Here is a 21,517-nt window from a genome sequence, read left to right as displayed (position 1 = left end):
AGAAAATCGATATCCAGTGTTGCTTCTGTTGCAAGCAGAGATGTAATCAGGAAGATTGCGAATAAAGTGTGGCTTTGTACCATGAATTCCAGATGTGTTTGTGATTTGACATCAGCTCGTTTTCCAGCAACAGTACCTTTTATTTTAATTTTATGTAAGCGTAAAGTAGGAAAAGATTCGTCTGAATTTCATTTGTTGAATGCTGAATCGCTGATAACTGTGACGATAGAGCCTAAGTCTAAAACTGCATTTAAAGTTGGTTTCCTACTTGTATACTGGTGATTGGGCAGTAAATGTGTATCTGCGATTCTTCTTTCTCTGGTAATAGCGAATCTTCTATCTTCTAAAGAGATTGTATTTTCAGTAACGTTGTCTGAATATTATGCTGAGTTGTCTCACCGAGCGCTTACACTTCTACACTCATGCTCATAAATTAAGGGTAATTGCAGAATGTGGTGCCACACAACGTGGCACTACACGAAACTGGCGCTAATAGCGTAGGCACATAGGGAACATACACGCCACAGATCTGTAAGTCCACGGTATTGGTGATAAGTTGAGAAAATCGTCCCAAAACACATGTGCTACAAAACGCCACTGTTTCCTGCGCATGTACCCCGACATAAATATGGGACATGACCACCATGCACATGTACACAAGCCGCATAACGGGTTGTCATACTCTGAATCAGGTGATCGAGCAGCTGTTGGGGTATAGGCTCCCATTCTTGCACCAGTGCCTGTCGGAGCTCCTGAAGTGACCTAGGGGCCTGAAGACGTGCACCGATACGTCGACGGAGAGCATCCCAGACATGCTCGATGGGGTTTAGGTCTGGAGAACAGGCAGGCCACTCCATTGGCCTGATATCTCCTGTTTCAAGGTACTCCTCCACGATGGCAGCTCGGTGGGACCGTGCGTTATCATCCATCAGGAGGAAGGTGGGATCCACTGCACCCCTGAAAAGGCGGACATACTGGTGCAAAATGACGTCCCGACCTGTAACAGTTCCTCTGTCAAAGACATGCAGGGGTGTACGTGCACCAATCATAATCCCACCCCACACAATCAAACCACGACCTCCATACAAGTCCCTTTCAAGGACATTAAAGGGTTGGTATCTGGTTCCTTGTTTATGCCAGATGGAAACCCAGCGAGAATCACTGTTCAGACTATACCTGAACTCGTCCGTGAACATAACATGGGACCACTGTTCCAATGACCATATGCTGTGTTCTTGACACCAGGCTTAACGGGCTCTCCTGTGACCTGGGGCCAGTGGAATGCACCTTGCACGTCTCCTGGGGAACAAACCATGTCTGTTCAGTCGTCTGTAGACTGTGTGTCTGAAGACAACTGTTCCAGTGGCTGCGGTAAGGTCCCGAGCAAGGCTACCAGCAGTACTCCGTGGCCGTCTGCGGGCGCTGATGGTGAGACATCGGTCTTCTTGTGGTGTTGTACACTGTGGACGTCCCGTACTGTCACGCCTGGACCCGTTTCCTGTCTGCTGGAATCGTTGGCATAGTCTTGAGATCACACTTCGTTGCACACGGAGGGCCTGTGCTACGACCTGCTGTGTTTGACCAGCCTCCTGTCGTTCTAGTATTCTGCCCCTCATAACGTCATCAATATGTGTTCTTTGAGCCATTTTCAACGCACAGTCACCATTAGCACGTCTGAAAACGTCTACACACTTACTCGCTGCACCGTACTCTGACATGCACCAACACACCTCTGCGTGCGTGGACTGCTGCCAGCGCCACCGTGCGACGACCGCAGGTCAAATGCACCACATGGTCATACCCAGAGGTGATTTAAACCCGCAAACTGCCCACCAGAGCGTTGTTTCACCATGTATCAGCATTATCCTTAATTTATGAGCATGAGTGTAGTTACCATCAACCTCCGCTGTTGCGTCTCTGTATGTTGGGTGATGAAACTTCAACTATCTGTACTCTTCTTTGTTGATCCGGATTATTCGTAAAATGCTGCTGTGGATGGAAACGGCAGACTGGTTCGTTTAAAGAAATATTTTGTTGGTTATTAATGTTTCCTCTTCTCCAGTTTTCGCTATTCCTGTTCCCATAACTGTTACTTTGGATCTGATAATGTTGTCTGTTGTGTGAATTCTGATGGTATGGTCGTTGTCTGTGCTGGTGTAAATTGTTGTTCCTCTGTACGTAATTGTTTCCTGATTTATTATCGCGTGTGTGTGTGTGTGTGACAATGACTGTTGATGTGAGATACGGTTCCTGTTTTCTCCTGCGTTGAATGTCTGTTGCTTGTTGCAATGAAAGTTGTGCTCTATTAAAGTTTTCGTTATTATAATTCTGGTTTCGTATAGTCTGTCGTTACCAGAATGGTTACGTCTGTCGTCTGACTGACCTCTGTTGTTTCTGTCCTGATAATTGTGGCTTTTGCAGTGAAAAATTGTTATTACTATGTTGGGTGTGTGACTGCTCAATGTCTAGTAATTGTAAAACGTCTAGAAATACGTGAATATTATCTTTCTGGTGGCATGTCAGCAACGAAATGTGTAATGATTTTGGAAGTTTCGAAGTGCAAAATTGGGTTAATGCTGATGGATGGTAAGGTTCTAACAAATGTTGGTTTGCTGTACCATGTGTTCAAAAAATTGTGTGAGTGTTTCAGATTGCGAGTTTTCAAAGCTTGGTAAATAAGGAAGTTTGTCCACGACATCTCGCCCTTTTGCCTCAGACCAGTATGCTACTAGGAATGCGCTCTGAAAGTCTTCAACTGAAAATCATTGTAGTGCAATCAGTCTCATTTGCATCGCTTCTTCTCCTTCCAAAACACTGCAAATACACTCTAATTTGTGCGTGACTGGTCAAGTAGGTGGTAATGAAAAATTAAATATCTGGACACAGTTTAAAGGGTGTAAATCGTTTGCTCCGTTTCGAAAAACTTTAAATTTCCTTGCTGATAAAAAGTGTTTGTAGTCAAAGCTGTCCTTTCTCTATTGCAGTAAGTACGAGAATGTTCATATCTTCCTCTCCAGGGTTAACTTAAATATTGCTGTTGAGTATTTTCCATTTTGCCTTGTAATAGTTTTCTGTGCAATTGTGAATACAATCCTGAGAAATTAATCTTTTTCCGATTTCTGCAAGATGAGCGTGAATTTTGTTCAGTCCTTGCTTGTGCTGTCTGTTAAGTGCCATCTGTCTTTGTTTAGAATTTTCTAATGATAGGTATTTCTCTATTTCTCTAAAGTGTACCGTTTGGGTTCCATCTGACTGGTATCTGCATTTAACTGTAACTGAGTTACTTGAAAGATCATATACCTGAGCTTCCAGTGTCTCGCAATGTTCCTTCGTTCTGGCGTCGATCATTTTTGTGTCTATTTGTCATATCTGTTCTGAATATGTGCGTGACTTCTTTTGTGATTTGGTTACGACTGCGCTAGGAACTACCGTTTTCATCTTAGCAATAATTAAAGTTTTGTCTTGGCGGTATGTGTCAGTGATTGCTTTAAGCCTTTCGGCTACCTCAGACTCTCTTTGCAAAAAACGTTCTAATTGTGTGTGTGCTGCTGCAGTTTCCTCGATCCTAAAAGTTACATGCCGAATTTCTGTTTAAATTTTATTGGCTAAATTACTTTCAAGTACTTTTGCGTTTTCTTTTTGTTGTTTTGTTAGTACCTTTTGGCCAGATTTGATTAATGAAGTAGAATACCCAGGTCACTATAATGTTTGTTGAGTGACGCACCGGTTGTATGACTATAGAGTCTGAAAAATTTTGCATCGTTTGAGTGGTTTGGTTTCCAACGGAGTTGAATTCGCAAATTTAGTCTCGAGTTCTGACTATCCTTAGAGAAAGAAATGTTCAAACTTGCAAAAAAGTTGTTAAGTGGATTTTGAAGCGTGTCTGATTCCTGAGTGCTGATATTAATTTTACTCTGACTGTCTGGAAGGGATGTGACATCATCCTGCTTTACTGCATCTAAATTAAGCTCACTGTTATTAGCAACTATGTGATCTGAAATCATATTATTGCTGTCTGCTGAGTTTTGCAAATCAGTTTTCTGCCAGTTGATTGTGGTACGTGGAAGAGGAGCCAAACAGACAACTTTGGCTGATGACGCAAAGGCCGCGCAGGTGTGGTTCCAGACATAGAAGTCCGGTCCGTGGTCTCTATAATTGTCAGGATCGTGCCGTGTGGGATGTGGTGGTGAGGATGTGGTGGAAAGGATGTGTCACAGTCTCGAAAGCGTTAAGAAAACATTACTGTTTGTTATATATTTATTAGTGAAAAGTGCACAGTTGTCTTGCGAATGACGCTGGCAGCTTACGCGCACTGGTGAAGTGCACTTCAGGCCAGTGAATGCTGACACATTGCAAGTCTCGCAGTCTCGAAGGAGCAGCATTGGCTCACACAGCAAGCTGCTTCATCATGGGCGGAAGACGATACGGTAGCGCCGCCAACACAGCCAGCACAGGGCAGTGGTTCGCACCTCTGCTAACTGATCCCCAGAACGTTCTCACTGACGTCGAAATCAACGCCCAGGAGAGGTACCCTCCGTCCCTGCTTGGAATGCATACCACCGGCCTGCGTTTAGGAGACAGAGAGGCTACCAGCATCGGTATCCGCCGCAGGAACTGGGGTGAGCGGCAGCAGGGGTTCGTCCTCACTATGATGGGTGTCGGTCTGCTCCGAAGCCTTGCTGGCCAGGCTTCCAGAACGCCAGCTGGATGGTGACAGTCACAGCACTCCATCAGTCTCGGCTCAGTAGCAGGCACTGCAACTCACAGCTGGTAAGTCCTTCCAGTAGAATTTGGTATGACAAAGGAGTTCGAAGGCAATACTTGGCGAGCAGATGGTCGACTGACATAAGCCTCCCCACTCGACAGGACTGCTGCAACTTAATAAAAATTCACCAGGATAGAAGTAGCTTTTATGTCGGGTGCACTCATGTGCTTTAGTACAGCAATGAAATCATACCTCCTGGTTTCCCCACTTGGTCAGCGCTCTTGGTAGCTTCAGTATTTCTCAATCTTGCCTTTCAGGCGCTCTTTGCAACTGCGTTGGTACTGTGTTACTCTTATAATAAATCTGAGCTTTCATGTGGCACTTTGCGTAGTCACCATTATGATGGTATCCTTCTGTCGTCATGAGCACACATCAACGTGTTGGTTGTTTCTCTCTGCGTGAAACTGCCTTCCCACAAAGACGTCACAAACTTTATGATTTGATATTTTCTGCACGGTCATAACTGCACTAACAAGTGGACTACACCTGTCAGTATAGAGTAACCGTTTTGCGTCCACACTTCAACACCTGACTTGCCGTCCAGGGAAAAATAAACATTAATGACTTGCTTTTGCCACGTGTATTTGGAGGCGGTAGCAAACCTAAAAACATTCCGTTCTTAATACCTGTAATTATTAGTCTGCAAATCAAGTAAATACTGATGGAATGTTGTTCAGTACACTATCCCCAGTCAGCAACAAAAATATCTGCACTTACACCCATTACATACCCGATAGAAGCAAAATTTCATTTTTACTTAATTAAACATTTTCCTACAGTTCCTTGAGTCTTGTTTTCGCCTAAAAGCTAAAAAGAAAAAAGGATAAGACAATGACAACTCCTATGATTAAATTATCTATTAGTAGGGAGGTCCGCAACTCGTGGTCTCGCGGTAGCGTTCTCGCTTCCCGAGCACGGAGTCCCAGGTTCGATTCCCGGCGGGGTCAGGGGTTTTCACCTACCCTGAGATGACTGGGTGTTGTTGTGTCGTCTTCATCATTACGGTCGGAGAAAAGCAACGGCAAGCCACCTCCATCAGAACCTTTCCTAGTACGGCGGTGCGGGTCTCCCGCACCGTTCCCCTACGCTCTGTCAAGAAGCATGGGACTTCAGTTCCATTAGTAGCAAGAGAGGGCACTACCTAAATCAGTGGACAGGTGACAGTTAAGTTGAAACCTGTTACCATCAGCATGTAAAATCCTCCAAACAATCCAAGAACGATATTTTATGTTATAAAGCAACGCTCTAAGAATGAAGCAAAAGTAGTTTCGAACTTTACTAAAGAAGAAACGAACGGAAGAAGTGTCCAAGTGAAATTGCGTCACCTGAAAATAACTGTGGCGGCGATGATGACACATTAAAATTGCTGGCCACCAAACTGTTGATTACTACGTCACAGTGGCAGGAAACATTGCACCAACTAACGAGGAACCAAATACAGATGCTTTAAAGAGCAGATAAGGTACCACATATCACATATTATTCGATGTATTCATCAGACGCGAGTATTCTCAGATATTGATTCAGGTTTCGAGCACTACCCGGCACTATCGTCAACACAAAGATGTATTAGATCTACTGCAGAGACAGCATGCACCACCAACCGGTATTACTTTGAAATATACAACCCTACGAACAATTCTTAAAAATTCAGATATTTCGGCCTTGTACCTTCCGGTCATTGTCCAAATGAGCCGAGAGACTGAAGCTATACTATTCGAGTCCGTCCTTTTAAACTCCCGGCCCACACCACTGGACGCGTGGTCGCAGACGCACAAGCTCTAGAGATGTTTTTCGGCGGTAAAGAATGATGCATAAATTGTTTCTGTGGTTAGACAGAACAGAACACAACAGTGTACGATACCAATATGTTCCAAAAAGTAACGCGCAAAAACGCCGTTTTTCTGGGGAGGGTCATATCTCGTGTTCTATTGATCACAGAGATAAGGGGTCAAGTGTTTCGGACAGTCCTTGGCCTAGAGACTATTTGCATACCTATAGGAAAAACGACCATTCTGTACCTATCCTAGAGTGAGTCGGTTGGCTCTTTTACATTGGGTGTGGTCTGGGAAGTGCCTTAGACAGCTTATAAGAGAAACATTTGTTCTCGAGAAAGCCCCGAAAGCCAAGATTTTTGGACACCGAAAGTGCTATTTGTGGGAGTCGCCACTTCTATAATTTCTACTCATGGGAAATCGTCGAAATTTTTATCAAATACTCTTAAAATAACGATCTTGGTGAGCCTTGAAACATTTTTCGATCTCATAATCCGTTATGGAGATCCAGAGCTTCAAAGTTACCCTACTTATGTAAGTAAGATATGCACGTAATATCGGCTCTGAGGGGCAAATGTAGTTTTAACTGACCTAGTGAGCACATGGCGAGGACTCTGGGGCCATACAAAGAAAGGGTTCTCAGGTCACCAAACTATGTATTAGTCGCCATTTTTTCGCCCATAAAACTTTATGACGAGCTGCCTCTGTGCAATCCGCGCTTCACACCTGTTTCGAACTGAAAATAACTCGATGGTACCACCTGACGGTATAAGCACCATGCAAGAAATTATTTTGCTATGCAAAATTTGTTGTCTTTTCAAATCAAACACTTCATTTCTTGGTATGAAGTAGGTGTAGGCTAAAAACGTGCATTTTTATGGAAAGTAGAGTAAAGTGAACTTGCGTTAGATGGGAATCAATTCTGTTTTAACGTTATTTAATGCAAACTTATTTGTTGTTTATATGTGTACCGTATCATACCGCTGTATCTCTGTTCTAAACAAAATAACGCACTTTATCAATGGATTGTACCATTTTTCTTTGGTACAGGGGTACGGCGATGTCTACCTCACTATGACCTGTGGATTTTAGTGTATACTAGGACTGTATAAAAATGGACCTGCAAACAAATAAATAATTTATTTTGTAGCTTTATTTTCTAAGGTGTCAATTAAAACTAACCCTCCTACATACCCATTTATCCGAGTACAACTTGTTAACTGTCCTACAATTTTTGGAGAGAGAAAGTAATGCAAGACCTCACAAACCAAGTCTTGACAGAAGCAAACAAGAACAGTATCCTACTGAGGTGATAAAAGTCATGGGATACCAACTAATACCGTTTCGGACCTCCTGCCTTGCACAGTGCAGCAACTCGACGTGTGATGGACTCAGCAAGTCGTTGCAAGTCCCCTGTAGAAGATTCGAGTCATGTTGCGTCTGTAGCTGTCCACAAATGCGCAAGTGTTGCTGGTGCAAGATTTTGAGCACAAACTGACCTCTCGATTATATCCCATAAATGTTCGATGGGATTCACGCCGGGTGATCTGGATGGCCAAATCACTCGCTCGAATTGTCCAAAATGTTCATCAAACCAGTCGCGAACAACTGTGGCACGTTGACACGGCTCATTGCCATCCACAAAAATTCTGTCAGTGTTTGGCAACATGAAGCATAATGGCTTTCAAATTCGTCGTACGTCCCACATTGCTTTCGGCCGTTATTTTACGCATTGTTGCTTGTCTGTTAGCACTGACAACTCAACGCAAACGCCGCTGCTCTCGGTCGTTAAGTGAAGGCTGTCGGCCACTGCATTGTCCGTGGTGAGTAGTAATGGATGACATGTGGTACTCTCGGCACACTTTCGACACTGTGGATCTCGGAATATGGCTTCTTTATATGTGCATATCTTTATCACATATCCTGAAGAAGGAGATACTGAGTGCATTGGTTTGGGACACAGTGTCTCATGGAAGGCGATCTGGACTATTGGAAGATCGGAAAACAAGAAATGGGAAGCATTTGAAATATGATGCTGTCGAATAATGTTGAAAGGGCAAAGGACAGATAAAGCAGGAAGTGGAGAATTAGTACAAAGAATAGGTGAGGAATGGAGTCAATGGGAGGTCCTTACCAGATCAAGAGACAGGTTAGTGGAACATCTGCTGAGGCATCCGACACTAGTTAATTGGCTCTAGAAGGAGCTATAGGGGGGGGGGGGGAGGGGGGGATAGCAGGGGCACAAAAACAATGGAATGCACAAAACATATGTGACTAGAGGATGTAAAATTTAAGATTTGTACAAGGATGAGAAGATTAAAATAAGGTAGGAAAAGATGAAGAAAGCATTGGACCAGTGGAAAGAGCGACGATTTTAAAAAAATGCTTCGGCATGATGAGTATTGTAGAGTAGAAGGCTAATTTGCTTAATTCATGACCCTGACGGCGGCCGAAAACCACTGCCCATCTTTTGTGTAGATAACGATGAAACACAGCAGGGTGATGTTGACGGCGTGCATCCCTCACCTTACGTATCTCTAGTTTAAAATGTGTACCTATGATCTTTTGAAGCTTTTAATGTTTCCAGTACAACATCATTTCAGTTATATGCATTAAAGATGATGGAGTTTCCAGGCAGGAAGATACAGTTAAAGTACGACTAATCGATTGGAGATTTCGGGTTTAATATAAATGTAATGGTTCAGCCCGTGCAATCGCTACATTCTGTGAGCAATTACTTATGTTTTATAGACTTCAACAGGATAATTTTTGGAAATCTTATAAGTAGATCGAAAGAAACATTTAAGAACAAAATGTTGAGTGAGTTGCTGGGGTAGTGATGTGAAAGGCAAAGGAAGAGATTCCAACTTTTAGCACATGAGGACTGTAACAAGTTATTTTAATTCGATGAAGATACTGCTAAGAATCAGTTGTTATTGAATGGCGCGGGCAGTGAAAATACAACGAATTTTGCATGACAAAATAATTTGAAAATACAACGAATTCTGCATAACAAAATAATTTCTTGCATGGTGCTTTCACCGTCAGGTGGTACCATCGAGTTATTTTCAGTTCGAAACAGGTGTGAAGCGCGGATTGCACAGAGGCGGCTCGTCATAAAGTTTTATGGGCGAAAAAATGGCGAGTAAAACATAGTTTGGTGGCCTGAGAACCCTTTGTGTGGCCCCAGAGTCCCTGCCATGTGCTCACTAGTTCTGTTAAAACTACATTTGCCCTTCAGAGCCGATATTACGTGCATATCTTACTTGCATAAGCAGGGTAACTTTGAACCTCTGGATCTCCATAACGAATTATGAGATCGAAAAATATTTCAAGGTTCACCAAGATCGTCATCTTAAGAATATTTGATAAAAATTTCGACGATTTCTCATGAGTAGAAATTATGGAAGTGGCCACCCCCACAAATGGCACTTTCGGTATCCAAAAATTCAATTCAGTTAATGAGAATTACTAGCGCCTTGATGTAAGTTGATGCTATTGAAGGAGACAATATCTAACCATCCTAAATTGTAATAAGTGCGAAAATTAACGTAATAAAAACGAAGGAAGTGACATTTTTGCAGGATTTATTGGTTTCAACAGAGAAAATACATCGGAAAATGATTCATTAAGCTGCGTTACTGTAGAAATATAATCTGTACTAGAATTAAAGCCTTAGCTACATTTCTTGATATTTATTTCATTACACTACACTCTTGCTCAAAGGACAACATTGTTTACATTAAAACAACTAGTTATATTCCTCGTTTAGCACAATATGCTACGCCATTTAATGGTAGTTATAATGCGCTGCTATGCTAGTCATGTACTGTAGTTGAGAAACAAAGAGTCGACGCTACTTCTGACGTACGTCGATGTGACTTTCAGAGAAGTCACGATGGAATCCTGCACCGTGGCGCGCGCCTCGGCCGGCGCTCAGGGCCAGACGATGGACTCTATCCAGGGCACGTAGTGCGAGACGCGCGAGTAGACGGCCGGCGAGTTCTCGAAGCCGCAGAACTTGCCGAATGACGTCACGCCCACCAGGCCGTACATGCAGTAGGGCTCGTGCAGCGGCACCTGCAGCGGCCCGCCAGAGTCGCCCTGTAACACGGGAGGAAGAGAAATCAGCAGTAAGTCTAAAATGGGAAACAGGTGCCGGTCGAACTCGTAACTAGCAACATTAGGTTGGTGTTATACACTGCTCTACGAAACTTAAGGTCAAGAAGGATAAAACAACATAACGTGTTAACTACTCGTTGGAAATGAATCGAACTAGGGAACATGTTGCCAGATGTCTCCAAGTCCTGCATATGGCGTGAGTTCAGCCTGACTGTATCGCCAAGTGTGGGCTGGCGCCACAGCCCGAGGTCGTGCAAGGAACGGGAAAAGACAGTGTGCGTCAACCACCGAGCAGTTACAACATGCCCTGTAGGCAATATGTGGATGACTTCACACGGAGAAGATCACTGGGAAACTGGAAGGACACGAAGTGTAACGACTGCGTCACAGGAGCTTGGTACTGCGTTGTTCCGAACTACAGGCACAGATGCCCGAAGGGGAGAAGGTGGTCGAGCACGGTCAACTACAGCTGCAAAATGGTTCAAATGTCTCTGAGCACTATGCGACTTAACTTCTGGCGTCATCAGTCCTCTAGAACGTAGAACTACTTAAACTAACTAACCTAAGGACATCACACACATCCATGCCCGAGGCAGGATTCGAACCTGCGATCGTAGCGGTCGCGCAGTTCCAGACTGTAGCGCCTAGAACCGCTCGGCCACCCCGGCCGGCTCTACATCTGCAGATGATTGCTATATTGAGCAACGGGAAAGAAAGGACGTAAGTTAAACAGCAATTGTAACAACATCTGACATGATTTGCAAGGCAGCAATCTCACAGGGCAACCAAGAGTACAGGATGACGGCATTACCATCAGAGCGAATGGAAACTTGACAAGCAACAAGCCGGAAGTCGAAAACATCCCATGAATAATCATTTTTTAAATGTTGTAGAGAAAATAGGATCTAAATGTTCATTAGAAGAAACAAGGCAGTTAACGGAAGAGGCCTTACCCACACAATTTGATACAATTCAAATTCCACCCACCTCTCCTTCTGAAATTAGGAAGATAATAAACTCTCTCAAGAATAAAAGCTCACATGGAATTGATGGCATTACCAGCAGGATAATAGAAGCTTGTTCCCAAGAGATAAGTGGGATTCTTAGCCACATATGTACTAGCTCTCTGAAGCAGGCTGTTTTCCCAGATAGACTGAAGTATGCCATTGTTAAACCACTGCATAAAAAGGGGGATACGTCTGATGTCAACAACTATCGCTCAGTCTCTCTTCTGACTGCCTTATCCAAAACTATTGAAAAAGTAATGTATTGTGGAGTAGTTTCACACCTTCGTAAAAATGAAATTTTAACAAAATGTCAGTTTTGTTTCCAGAAAGGTTTTTCAAGGGAAAATGCTATATATACTTTCACTAATGAAATATTAAATGCTCTGAGTAACTGGAAGTCACCCGTTGGGATTTTTTGTGATCTATCAAAGGTTTTTGATTCTGTAAATCATGGAATACTTCTAGATAAGCTCAAGTGCTGTGGTATGAATGAGACAGAGCTCAAATGGTTTAAATAATACCTAACTGGAATAGTGCAGAAAGTTGAAATAAGCAGTTCACTTAATATGCAAAAACTGGTGATTTCTCAAACTAGGTTACAATCAAGAATGGGGTGCCCCAAGGTTCGATCTTGGGTCCTCTGCTGTTCTTAATATACACTCCTGGAAATTGAAATAAGAACACCGTGAATTCATTGTCCCAAGAAGGGGAAACTTTATTGACACATTCCTGGGGTCAGATACATCACATGATCACACTGACAGAACCACAGGCACATAGACACAGGCAACAGAGCATGCACAATGTCGGCACTAGTACAGTGTATATCCACCTTTCGCAGCAATGCAGGCTGCTATTCTCCCATGGAGACGATCGTAGAGATGCTGGATGTAGTCCTGTGGAACGGCTTGCCATGCCATTTCCACCTGGCGCCTCAGTTGGACCAGCGTTCGTGCTGGACGTGCAGACCGCGTGAGACGACGCTTCATCCAGTCCCACACATGCTCAATGGGGGACAGATCCGGAGATCTTGCTGGCCAGGGTAGTTGACGTACACCTTCTAGAGCACGTTGGGTGGCACGGGATACATGCGGACGTGCATTGTCCTGTTGGAACAGCAGGTTCCCTTGCCGGTCTAGAAATGGTAGAACGATGGGTTCGATGACGGTTTGGATGTACCGTGCGCTATTCAGTGTCCCCTCGACGATCACCAGTGGTGTACGGCCAGTGTAGGAGATCGCTCCCCACACCATGATGCCGGGTGTTGGCCCTGTGTGCCTCGGTCGTATGCAGTCCTGATTGTGGCGCTCACCTGCACGGCGCCAAACACGCATATGACCATCATTGGCACCAAGGCAGAAGCGACTCTCATCGCTGAAGACGACACGTCTCCATTCGTCCCTCCATTCACGCCTGTCGCGACACCACTGGAGGCGGGCTGCACGATGTTGGGGCGTGAGCGGAAGACGGCCTAACGGTGTGCGGGACCGTAGCCCAGCGTCATGGAGACGGTTGCGAATGGTCCTCGCCGATACCCCAGGAGCAACAGTGTCCCTAATTTGCTGGGAAGTGGCGGTGCGGTCCCCTACGGCACTGCGTAGGATCCTACGGTCTTGGCGTGCATCCGTGCGTCGCTGCGGTCCGGTCCCAGGTCGACGGGCACGTGCACCTTCCGCCGACCACTGGCGACAACATCGATGTACTGTGGAGACCTCACGCCCCACGTGTTGAGCAATTCGGCGGTACGTCCACCCGGCCTCCCGCATGCCCACTATACGCCCTCGCTCAAAGTCCGTCAACTGCACATACGGTTCACGTCCACGCTGTCGCGGCACGCTACCAGTGTTAAAGACTGCGATGGAGCTCCGTATGCCACGGCAAACTGGCTGACACTGACGGCGGCGGTGCACAAATGCTGCGCAGCTAGCGCCATTCGACGGCCAACACCGCGGTTCCTGGTGTGTCCGCTGTGCCGTGCGTGTGATCATTGCTTGTACAGCCCTCTCGCAGTGTCCGGAGCAAGTATGGTGGGTCTGACACACCGGTGTCAATGTGTTCTTTTTTCCATTTCCAGGAGTGTATATTAATGACTTGCCATTCTATATTTACGAAGATGCAAAGCTGGTACTTTTTGCCGATGATACAAATATTGCTATCACACCCAACAGACAAGAATTAACTGGTGAAGTTGTAAACGATGTTTTTCAGAAAATCATTAAGTGGTTCTCTGCAAATGGGCTCTCATTAAACTTTGACAAAACACAGTATATACGATTCCACACAGTAAATGGAATGACACCATTAATAAATATAGACTTCGATCAGAAATCGGTAGCTAAGGTAGAATATTCAAAATTTTTAGGTGTATGCATTGATGAGGGGTTGAACTGGAGAAAACACACTGAAGATCTGCTGAAACGTTTGAGTTCAGCTACCTATGCTATTAGGGTCATTGCAAATTTTGGCGATATACATCTCAGTAAATTAGCTTACCACGCCTATATTCATTCTCTGCTTTCGTATGGCATTATATTCTGGGGTAACTCATCATTGAGTAAAAGAGTGTTCACTGCACAAATGCGTGTAATCAGAATAATTGCTGGAGCTGATCCAAGATCATCCTGCAGACACTTATTTAAAGAGCTAGATATCTTCACTGTAGCCTCAATATATATATTCACTTATGAAATTCGTTATTAACAATCCGAACGAATTCAAAAGTAATAGCAGTGTATATGGCTACGACACTAGGAGAAAGGATAATCTTCACTACTCAAGGTTAAATCTAACTTTGGCTCAGAAGGGGGTAAATTATGCTGCCACAAAAGTCTTTGGTCACTTACCTAATAGCATCAAAAGTCTGACAGATAGCTGTATAGCATTTAAAAAAATTAAGTGTCATGTAATATTTTGTGTAATGTAATATCTTGTATAGACACCTTTTATTGACCTGAGACGCTCTACATCATTACGAAGTGTCTTATTCATGATCTATGGAACAAGTACTAATCTAATCTCACACTCCGCAGTGGCGCGGCGACTGCGTGGGACTGGTCTCTTTGCCCAACGACCAACAATTTGCGTTCCATTGGCACAGACACATTGGCGACACTGGTTGCGAAGAGAATAGGGACTGGACCGTCGAGAAATTGGGTCGCGTGCTCTTCCCGGTTGAGAGAAGATTCAGTGGAACTAGTGATTCTCGACGTAGCCTCATACGCCGAGAGGAGAGAAAACGCAATGCACCCAGGAATGTTGTCGAAAATGATCGTTTTGGTAATCTAGGTGTTATGGTGTGGGGAGGCATAATGTTGCATGGGTGTACTGACTTCCAAAGCTTTGAACACGGTACAGTCGCCGATGAACGTCACTTTGATGCTGTACTCAATCCCCTTGTAAGTCACTTCATTTTTGTGGATGAGAAAGTGCGACAGCATCGAACGGTGCAGACGGAGGATTCCTTGCAACGAGAGCATTTTAGGTGAATGGGCTGGCCTGTCCGTTTCCCCTATTTGAATCCCATCGAGCACGTGTGGGAAGCGTTTGGCTGTCGTATTGCAGCGCGCCCACACGCATCAACGGCCTTCCAGCACTTGTCAACCGCGCTGCTGGAGAACTGGAACGCCTTACCACAACAAGTCCTTACCAACCTTGTGGCCAGCATGCGAGCACTTGCAGGGCGTGCAGTGTCGTCCACTGTGATCTCACACCCTAATAAGAAGCGTGTTCTGCCTTTTGCAAAGTCCAGGAGACCTTCATAAATGGCGATGACTTCAGTGTAATTGTTACCCTTGAATAAAAGGGTCACTTCCGTTTGTCTCATTGCATATTTTTTTCAGTTACCTTCCGCAGTATACAGGATGGTCCATTAATAGTGACCGGACCAAATATCTCACGAAATAAACGTCAAACGAAAAAACTACAAAGAACGAAACTCGTCTAGCTTGAAGGGGGAAACCAGATGGCGCTATTGTTGGCCCGCTAGATGGCGCTGCCATAGGTCAAACGGATATCAATTGCATTTTTTTAATAGGAACCCCTATTTTTTTGTTACACGTTCGTGTAGTTCGTAAAGAAATATGAATGTTTTATTTGGACCACCTTTTTCGCTTTGTGATAGATGGTGCTGTAATAGTCACAAACGTGTAAGTACGTGGTATCACGTAACATTCCGCCAGTGCGGACGGTATTTGCTTCGTGACACATTACTCGTGTTAAAATGGACCGTTTACCAATTGCGGATAAGGTCGATATCGTGTTGATGTATGGATATTGTGATCAAAATGTCCAACGGGCGTGTGCTATGTATGCTGCTCGGTATCCTGGACGACATCATCCAAGTGTCTGGGCCGTTCGCCAGATAGTTACGTTATTTAAGGAAACAGGAAGTGTTCAGCCACATGTGAAACGTCAACTACGACCTGCAACAAATGATGATGCCCAAGTAGGTGTTTTAGCTGCTGTCGCGACTAATCCGCACATAAGTAGCAGACAAATTGCGCGAGAATCGGGAATATCAAAAACGTCGGTGTTGAGAATGCTACATCAACATCGGTTGCACCCGTACCATATTTCTATGCAAGAGGAATTGCGTGACGAGGACTTTGAACGTCGTGTACAGTTCTGCCATTGGGCACTGGAGAAATTACGGAACAATGACAGATTTTTGCACGCGTTCTATTTAGCGACGAAGCGTCATTCACCAACAGCGGTAACGTAAACCGGCATAATATGCACTATCGGGCAACGGAAAATCCACGATGGCTGCGACAAGTGGAGCATGAGCGACCTTGGCGGGTTAATGTATGGTGCGGCATTATGGGAGGAAGGATAATTGACCCCCATTTTATCGATTGCAATCTAAATGGAGCAATGTATGCTAATTTCCTACGTAATGTTCTACCGATGTTACTACAAGATGTTTCACTGCATGACAGAATGGCGATGTACTTTCAACATGATGGATGTCCGGCACATAGCTCGCGTGCGGTTGAAGCGGTATTGAATAGCATATTTCATGACAGGTGGATTGGTCGTCGAAGCACCATGGCAACACCTATGGGAGCGACATCTAGCGGGCCAACCATATCGCTATCTGGTTTCCCCCTTCAAGCTAGACAAGTTTCGTTCTTTGTAGTTTTTTCGTATGACGCTTATTTCGTGATAAATGTGGTTGGTCACGATCAATGGACCACCCTTTACACTGCAGTAGTTATTTGTATGTATGGTCCAAGTTTCGTCGAGCTTTGTTACTGGTAAGTGAGACATCATGCGAAAGTTACTTTTGTCCCTAAGTTTTGCACACCAGTATACATACCACTTTGGCTAGCTGCGTTTGCAGATAATGAGGTAAGCTCGATGTAAATGCAAACTGCTGTTTAGGTAACTGGCATTATCTAGAACTGTTGATACATTAGGCTACTTTCATGATGTAGCCAGGAATAAGACAGCACCCATTGCGATCAGATCAGATGATGATGTAAAATTTTCCGCTGTTATAATGACAGTACCTAGACAGTATCTTCTGTGTGTAATGCAGTAGTAACGCTGTAGACCTTCAGAGCCTGAGCGACGCCTGCAGATCGGCATACAAGTGGGAACAGTAGTAGAATGTTACCCACTAGCCGTTAGTTCTGGACTATGTACAATCCAAGATCAGAACCAATGGCGGCAGCGAAGGAGACTTACCATTTTTTCAATTTACCGTGTAGTTCGTACATTTTACATTAAGTAGTAGTAGGCTGCACAAACCACAAGTGAACCTATTATTCTTGGTCGCCTTACGTCGCCCATATTGAAACATGGTTTTGAAGCTGCGGCTGTTAATGTCATAAAAGATAAATTAAAACGATTATGCGTGTCAGTCACTTATATTTTCTTCCACAATGCGTTTCGAGGGGTCATACCCTTATCTTCAGGTGGACCGGTGGATTACATTACATTATTTGCTGATTGTAGACAGTTGTCTGTTGTAACTTTCATTTAACTACAAGCAGGATATAATTTGTCACTATTTACAATAATGTGGCACTGACATTTTAAATTTTAACGACAATAATGTACTTGTAAGAATTTCCAGAAACAATAAACACAAGACTCGTAATAAATATACATTTTCATCATTAGGTGGTACACTTACATGAAGTAACGACGCAAAAAGTCAGAGATTGTACAGATGCAGATATACAGTGCTTAGTAAATGAAAGAGAATTTCCAGCTTTGCAGTTAAAATGCACTATATTGTTCGTTTGTGTTTGTTTGTTGTTTAATGATGGCAATCTGTTCTTATAGCACTCACGTTGCTTTTGCCGGAATACCTCGCATTGCATTTTTATCGTTAAAATTTATAACTTCAGTGCCATATCACGATACTTTATTTGTAGTGAAATGAAGGTTACGACAGACAACAAGCAAGATGTAGCAAACGGAATTCTAATGCAATTCACTGACCTACATGAAGATGAGGGTGTAAGCGTTCGCAACACGTTGTGGAAGAAAATAAGTGTGTATGACACACAATAGTTTTAATTTTGTCTTTTACCATTATTATTCATATTATTATTATTATTAATCTTTCAAACCACATTGTACAAACGAATTGTGATTGAATGCCGCAATTTTATGTGATTTTGTTGCTGTAACTTTCGTAGCTAATTCTGCTATTAACGGAATGTAAGATCCGTCATAGTTTTCGAAAAACTCAATTCAAAAATGTAACAGGTCTTCTAATGTTCTCACTGCGCATAAAGGATTTATTTGACAGGATCAGCAACACTAAGATTGTTCGCTGTTGATGCTGTTGTGTACAGGGAAGTATCGTCGTTGGAAGTTCGTAAGGAACTGCAGAATGGCTTGGACAAAATTTCTGTTTGGTACCTGCATCTGAATCTACATGACTATTCTACAGTTCCACTTAAGTGCCTGGCAGAGGATTCATCGAACCATCTAGAGAGGGGGGGGGGGGGGGGGAGAATGAACACATACGTCTTTCCATACGAGCTGTGATTTCTCTTATTTTATCACGAGACTCATTTCTCCCTATGTAGATGGACACTAAAAAAATATTTACACATTCGGAAGAGAAATTTGGTAATCGAAACTTCGTGAAAAGATCTCACCCCAACGAAAAATTTTTTTTTTTGTAATAACTGCCACTTCAGCTCGCGTATCGCAACCACTCTTACACCTGTTTCGCTATACTACAAACGGAGCTGACCTTCTTTGAAGTCAGGAACCGCGCGACCGCTACGGCCGCAGGTTCGAATCCTGCCTCGGGCATGGATGTGTGTGATGTCCTTAGGTTAGTTAGGTTTAAGTAGTTCTAAGTTCTAGGGGACTGATGACCACAGATGTTAAGTCCCATAGTGCTCAGAGCCATTTGAACCTTCTTTGAACTTCTTCAATGTCCCCCGTCAATCCTGATCCCATAACGCGCAACAACACTCCAGAAGACGATGGATAAGCCTAGTGTAGACGGTCTCTTTAGTGTACCTCCTGCATCTTCTAAGTGTTCTGGCAATAAAATACAGTGTTTGGTTCATTTTGCCCACAGTGTTATCTGTGTGATCGTTCCAGTTTAAGTTGTTCGTAACTGTTATTTCTAGCTATTCAGTTGAACTGATATCCTTTAGATTTGTATGGTTCATCGTGTAACCGAAATTTGAAGGATTACTTTTAGTAGACCTGCTCATATGGACGACCTGACACTTTTCATAATTTAGAATCAATTGCCGTTCTTCACACTATCTTGTCTAAATCAGTTGTGCAGTACTAAGACTGTTACGCACCAGTTGTCGAATGTATGCCGGCCGCTGTGGCCGAGTGGTTCTAGGCACTTCAGTCCGGAACCGCGCTGCTGCTACGGTCGCAGGTTCGAATCTTGCCTCGGGCATGGATGTGTGTGATGTACTTAGGTTAGTCCCATAGTGCTTAGAGCCATTTGAACCATTCGAATGTATGATATATTTATCACAGTGGGATAACGCGATTATAGCATAGTATAGCATAGGTATATTATAGTACACAACGTTATAAATATTTACATTGTTGTCAGTATGGGTAGTACTGTGATGTATTGGTTTATTTCCTTCTGTTACGGTACTTGGTAATGGGATGACGTAGTAAATGTATCACGCGTTTGAAAACTGATGCGTAACATTCTCAGTACTGTTTCATGAGACAGTCTTACGATAGTTTCACAAGGATAAACCATTTTGCAAATGGTTTTGATCTTGTGATGACTTTCCCATACGGAAAATGGCGGCATCATTTGCAAGAAATCTAAGAGGGCTGCTCATATTGTCTCCTAAATCGTTTATGTAGATTAGGAACAGCAAAAGACCATAGTACTTTCTTGGGGAACGCCAGATAACATTTCTGTTTTAGTCGATGAATATTCGTCAGTCACCACGGACCTTTCTGACAGGTAACGACGAATCCAGCTGCGTAATTGAGACGATACTCCATAGGCACGCAATTTGATTACAAGTCGCCTGTGAAGAAGGATGTCAAAATCTTCTAGAAATGTAGAAATTTGGTACCAGTTTGATAACTCCTCTCCAAAGCACTCATTACTTTATGCGAATAAAGATATAGTTGTATTTCAAAAGAACGTTTTTTTCTGAATCCGTTCCGACTATCTGTCAAAAGAGCGAATTCTTCGTGGTACTGTTCAGACACAGTATATGTTCCAAAGTCCTGCTGCAAATCGACGTCTACATCTACATCTACATTTATACTCCTCAAGCCACCCAACGGTGAGTGGCGGAGGGCACTTTACGTACCACTGTCAATACCTGCCTTTCCTGTTCCAGTCGCGTATGGATCGCGGGAAGAACGACTGCCGGAAAGCTTCCGTGCGCTCTCGAATCTCTCTAATTTTACATTCGTGATCTCCTCGGGAGGTATAAGTAGGGGGAAGCAATATATTCGATACCTCATCCAGAAACGCACCCTCTCGAAACCTGGACAGCAAGCTACAGCGCGATGCAGAACGCCTCTCTTGCAGAGTCTCCACCTTGAGTTTGCTAAACATCTCCGTAACGCTATCACGCTTACCAAATAACCCTGTGACGAAACGCGCCGCTCTTCTTTGGATCTTCTCTATCTCCTCCGTCAACCCGATCTGGTACGGATGAGCAATACTCAAGTATAGGTCGAAGGAGTGTTTTGTAAGCCACCTCCTTTGTTGATGGACTACATTTTCTAAGGACTTTCCCAATGAATCTCAACCTGGCACTCGCCTTACCAGCAGTTAATTTTATATGATCATTCCTCTTCAGATCGTTCCGTACGCATTCTCTCAGATATTTTACAGAAGTAACTGCTACCAGTGTTTGTTCCGCTGTCATATAATCATACAATAAAGGATTCTTCTTTCTATGTATTCGCAGTACATTACATTTGTCTATGTTAAGGGTCAGTTGCCACTCCCTGCACCAAGTGCCTATCCGCTGCAGATCTTCCTGCATTTCGCTGCAATTCTCTAATACTGCAACCTCCCTGTATACTACAGCATCATCAGCGAAAAACCACATGGAACTTCCGACACTACCTACTAGGTCATTTATATATATTGTGAAAAGCAATGCCCCCATAACACTCCCCTGTGGCACGCCAGAGGTTAATTTAACGTCTGTAGACGTCTCTCCATTAAGAACAACATGCTGTGTTCTGTTTGCTAAAAACTCTTCAATCCAGCCACACAGCTGGTCTGATATTCCGTAGGCTCTTACTTTGTTTATCTGGTGACAGTGCGGAACTGTATCGAACGCCTTCCGGAAGTCAAGGAAAATGGCATCTACCTGGAGCCTTATCTAACATTTTCTGGGTCTCATGAACAAATAAAG

At 43.7% G+C, this 21,517-nt stretch overlaps 1 protein-coding gene across 1 annotated transcript in view; it reads right to left on the bottom strand.

Moving 5' to 3' along the window:
• Window positions 1–10,129: 10,129 nt before the first annotated feature.
• The window catches only part of LOC126436618 (serine protease snake-like), a 228,251-nt gene continuing 216,863 nt past the window's right edge, over window positions 10,130–21,517 (bottom strand). The window contains exon 6 of the mRNA XM_050090471.1: window positions 10,130–10,644. Coding sequence (XP_049946428.1) covers window positions 10,477–10,644 — 168 coding nt within the window. The 3' untranslated portion in view covers window positions 10,130–10,476. The remainder of the gene's footprint in view (window positions 10,645–21,517) is intronic.

The sequence above is a fragment of the Schistocerca serialis genome, chromosome 1 (assembly GCF_023864345.2).
Source record: "Schistocerca serialis cubense isolate TAMUIC-IGC-003099 chromosome 1, iqSchSeri2.2, whole genome shotgun sequence".
Taxonomy (NCBI): Eukaryota; Metazoa; Arthropoda; class Insecta; order Orthoptera; family Acrididae; genus Schistocerca; species Schistocerca serialis.
This window is presented reverse-complemented; position numbering and strand designations above follow the sequence as displayed.